At 39.1% G+C, this 5,145-nt stretch overlaps 1 protein-coding gene across 6 annotated transcripts in view; it reads right to left on the bottom strand.

Moving 5' to 3' along the window:
- Positions 1-746: 746 nt before the first annotated feature.
- Positions 747-5,145, bottom strand: part of LUC7L2 (LUC7 like 2, pre-mRNA splicing factor) — a 56,650-nt gene continuing 52,251 nt past the window's right edge. For all 6 annotated transcript variants that reach the window (XM_061414863.1, XM_061414862.1, XM_061414867.1 and 3 more), the window contains one exon: positions 747-2,036. In XM_061414863.1, the coding sequence (XP_061270847.1) occupies positions 1,859-2,036 (178 nt within the window). In that variant the 3' untranslated portion in view covers positions 747-1,858. The remainder of the gene's footprint in view (positions 2,037-5,145) is intronic.

Here is a 5,145-nt window from a genome sequence, read left to right as displayed (position 1 = left end):
TTTATATTTTTTTTTTTTTTATAGCACCCGGGATTCCCAGGTGGTCTCCCATCCAAGATCCTAACCAGGCCCGACCCTGCTTAGCTTCCGAGATCAGACGAGATCGGGCGCCTTCAGGCTGATACGGCCTGAGACCCCTTGGTGTATTTATAGACCCCAAACCTCTGACATCCTGGTCTCTGCTGATACCTGGAAAACATGAAGGCCCACCTTGAAGTTCAGAACAGTCCTGCTCACCTGTGGCCCCAGCACTACTCACTCCACTGGCAGTCCCCTGCCTGGCCCTCCAAGTCAGCCTCTGCCACCAAACCTCTGTTCTCAGCCCTCTCCTGCCTTCCCTACCTCTGCTGAAGGTGAGACCTTATTTTCATTTTCAAATTACAACGGCTAAAGAAAAAACAGAACAACTTTGTATTGCCTTATTTATACCGGGGAAAATCTGAATACCAGTAATTGAGGTATAATGAATAATGAATGTTAACAGCTTCTTTTTGGATAGGAAAAACAGACAAGAACTTTCTTCCCCCAGAATATCAGTACAGCATATTGTGCTGGATCAGATTCCAAAGATTCTCAGCTGTGCCACAGCCTAACCTGAGAGATGTGATCCTTGAAAGGATCTTAAGTTATACTCACAGATCCTTATATTACTTAATATTTTCTCAGCTTTTCCAGAATCACAAGTTTAACTACTGTTTCAACATGAATGGATATACAGCTTTTCAATGCAGAAATCGTTAAGTCTCTTTACACTGGTTACACCATGTTTTTATTTCGGTTTGTTCAATGTGAAGAAAAACAAAACAAACAAACCCAATTTCTTCTGCAGGTCTGGTCCTTCTCTACAGTGGTTGTTACAGTCCTGAAGCAGCTGGAATATAATCAGCAAGGGCCCAGGTGGAGCAACAATTCAGCTTGAATCTCTGTAAGTATATATTTATTTCCTTTGGTGCCTTGCACAGTAAGGCACTATAATAACAGAATAGAAATGGCCACCGCAAATAGCTCTAGTGACAATTGACTAGACAAGTTACAGTTTAATGATGGTGGTGGTGATTCTTTCACTTTATTATTTTTTACAATAAGGGTGTCATCTTTGTACTCCACACACACAAAATAAAACAAGTGCTTATGAAAGTCCCTGCCCCCACCCCCATCTCAAAACATCCTGAATGTAGCTATTCAAGAAGAACAGAAAAATCAAGACATGTTTGATTTCAAAATTTCAATAAAAAAGCAAAGTATGTAATGCAACAGCTGTTCAACTTCCAACTCTAAAATAGGCACCGTTAGACAAACAAAACTCCTCGTATTTTAAATTTCTCCAGCACACATTCCAGTATAAATGTTTTGAACTGTAATCAGCTAGTAATTAATAATGGGCATAGAACCTTAGAACAGAAGTTATATTGCTTCCTTGTACCCCTTTCTCTTACCACTAGAGGGTAGAAGTGTCAGGGGATATAGAGTCAAAGGAAGAAGGATTAAAAAGAAATACCCAAAGTCGCTGTTGTTTGGGACTAGAGAGGAAGACAGCATTTTACAAATGTTCAGAAAATCCCAAGGCAAGTAACACAATTCACCCACTATCAGTCCTACTAGAAAGAATAAAGACATCTGTGTCTTATTATATAAAACTGGACTTTCAGAAGTGTATTACAGGTTCACCAGAAACTATGGATGTAGTTTTAGGCTTCATCAAAGAAAACAAGTACAGACTGAGTTAAGATGCTGTACACCTAGCCTAGCTGGATCGGTGTCTGGAACTGCTCACTGTGCCACCCCGAACAGCTGTAAACTAAACAATAGTATGTAACTCCAGAAGAAGCTTAAGGATTGAGGATATGTACACAGCTAATTATATCTCCCCTGCTTCGCGCTCTTCAGAGCTCCTCCTGTCTTCTGATCTGCCATTAGCGCTCTCATAGGACCGCTTCTTATCTTTTCGATCTCTGTCACGAGGTGATCTGTCTCTTGAATTCCTGTCTCTGTCACGTGATGCTAAGTCTTGGTCTCTGAATCTTTCTTTTGAGGATCTGAAAAATATTAATTTGAGGAGCAAAATGTGTTGGGAAACCCAAAACCCAAATGAAAGAATCGGATAAATATTAAGGTACTGATTAGTTGAAGATACACAGAATACAACCAAGAAAGAGGAGTCAGTTTTCTGACAGAAAAGAGCACTACTGTATTTTGCTAAGGGGACTAAATAAGGAGATGGGTGAAAACAAAGAGCTAAGGGTAAAAAACCGTAAGCCAAAATAATGATTTCCAAGACAGTCTCATTATCTCAGAGGCAACCCTAGAGCTTCTCCAGCTCACAGCAAATGTATTTCATATGAAAATATACGAGATAATACCTTAAAAATGTTATCCAACATTTTAAAAACAGAATGTACATTCCAAATTAGATGGAAAGCACTGACTTATGATAGGAGTCAGGAACTAATTTTTCTTTGCTGTCTGGCCAGAGATGTAAAGATTTTAGGTGTTACAGGTCATGTAAGTGTGGTATATTCTTCCTCTTCCCTTTGTCAACTCCTTAGCAATATAAAAACCATCATCCATAGCTCCCTGGCTGTATAAAAACGGGCCAATGGACCAGATTTGGCCTGCAGGCAACAGTTTGCCAACGTTCAACTTAGGTAAGAGAACTACTCAATGATATGGCTTTAGGTAACCATCGATTATTTTAAAACTCTGCTTTATTCCTCCTGAGTTAGCTCATTCAACCAAAAGAAAAAAAAACAGAATAAAAGACAGGTGATCACACTAATCAATCTTGATTAACCGTGACTGTTTCTTAATACTGCCTTTCCATTCCCATACCCAGCCAGTAAGAAAGGTAAATATAAGCTCATACCAGAGACTCAATCAGAAGGAAAACCAAAGGACACTAGGGGATCAGAATTAACATGGAATCTTCTATACCTTCAACATCTAGAATAAATTAGGAACATATCATATTTATTTGGTTCTTTACAGGTGACATGGTACTTTTACATAATTATCTCACTTAATCCATGCTTAGAATTAGGATCTGAAGCCTAATTAAGTAATACTTTCAACTACTAAGGCAAGGGGAAAAAAACACTACTATACTAGGCAGCTGTAGAGATATCGTTTAAAAAGACTAAACCAGAAAGGTTGAAAGATTAAATGTCAACTTTGAGCATTCTACTGAATTAAGGTTTTAATAAGCTTAATTTAAAAATGATGTGTTAAATCACTCCACACATCCTACCTTTGTAGGATGTCTTTGTAGGAATGGAATATGGAGAGAGAAGACTGAGATGCTGCCTAAGAATAAAGACATGTACTAAGCCCCAGAGAAACGATGACAAACTATGAGATGAGTATCAACTAATATTTTGCCAGAGGTTACAATGTCCTGTACAGAAGCAGTTTCTACTCAGTATACCAGTAATTCTGATGAAGCAGGTACTCTTCTACTAAGTAGATGAGGAGAGACAGGAGGGGTAACTGGATAATTTGGCCAAGGCCCTTTTCATCCAAGTAGTCTGACTCTGAAGTCTGCACTGTATGCGCCTGAACACAGCAGAAAAATGCACATGGTCCTCGTTTACCAAGGGTGGGAGTTCCCAGCAAAAGCCGCACGCAGACTCTGAGACCAGTACTTCATAGCTGAAGCAGAACAAAGCCAAGTCATAAAAGACCTTTAACTGGGATTTTTACTTTGAAATTAAAACTGGTACTATGTAGCAATAACTTGATATTCTCTTTTATATCAAGTAGATTTCAATAGCAATTGCTCATTTTCGGCAAAAAACAAAATACTGCTTTGAGACAGTAATCTGAGTATCAAGATTAGAAGTGTTCTTGAGAAAAAAATACTTCTACAAAAATAATCCTCTTTATGAACAATATGCTGAAAATATTGGATGAGGGATTGTCAGGTAGCATGGTGGTCAAATTTCCTATATATCTTCATAAACGCAGGAAACATTAGAGACTGGGTCCTGGAAGAGGGAGACTTCATGCCTATCCCGCCATCCCCACCACCAATGACAACATTTAAGAGTGCAGAGATACCAAAACAATGACAGGGGGCCAAGGTGACAAGAGAAATTATCTAGACCTTCTACCAACCAGCAAGATGATTCTTAAAATTTACAATGTAGGTAAGATTCACGGAGAATTTTTTAAGATGTATTTTTCTGGGCACTGTACTGTGTGCCTAGTTTTAAGGATATGAGATAAGGGACCTAAAAGCACACTATGAACAACTCTGTCCCTTAAAAATTCACAAATTCCCAGCTCATTCTCTGCATGTGCCTGTAATATCTAAAATATCTCTTTCCTACCTGGTTTTATCTATTCAAATTATACCTACTCTATTTAGGCTTTAGGCTACTCCCTGAAGCTATCTTTTAAAATTACTCTGATATTTCCCTCATCTAAACTCCCAGGTGGCGCTAGCAGTAAAGAACCTGCCTGCCAACAAAGGAGATATAAGAGATGCAGGTTCGGTCCGTGGGTCGGGAAGATCCCCTGAAGAAGGAAATGGCAACCCACTCCAGTATTCTTGCCTGGAGAATCCCAGGGACAGAGGCGCCTGGCAGGCTACAATCCCTAGGGTCGCATAGAGTCGGACACGACTGAAGCGACTTAGCACTAGCACTAAACTCCCATACTGTTTACTCTGATTCCAGTTTAGCGCTTAGGTCAACCTCATTATTGTCAAAATATTAGTCCTATGCCCTAATTCACTTGAATAAAGTTGCTCAACTACCTTATATATATATATATAAGGCCTAGTGCAGTAGAAGAACTACTTGGTTTTCTAAGAGTAGAACATAGATGTTCTCACCAAAAACAACAAAAATATATGTGAGGTGATGGATGTGTTAACTAGATGGGAGGAATCCTTTCACAATTTACCTGTATAGCAAATCACCACAATGTACACTTTAAATATCTTACAACTTTGTTAATTACACCTCAGTAAAGCTGGAGGAGGGGGTGGGAACCTACTTGGAACAAGGCAAGAAAATAAAGAATAAATAAAAGGGCCTATCATATCCAACTCAGTCTGTGAGCAGTTTCAGGGAATGGCTGGCTAAGGCGCCAAAAATAAAAAAAAGGAATCTGCAGAAAGCTGTTAAAAATTTATCACAGGTTTCA

This window comes from Bos javanicus, chromosome 4, assembly GCF_032452875.1.
Source record: "Bos javanicus breed banteng chromosome 4, ARS-OSU_banteng_1.0, whole genome shotgun sequence".
Classification (NCBI taxonomy): domain Eukaryota; kingdom Metazoa; phylum Chordata; class Mammalia; order Artiodactyla; family Bovidae; genus Bos; species Bos javanicus.
This window is presented reverse-complemented; position numbering and strand designations above follow the sequence as displayed.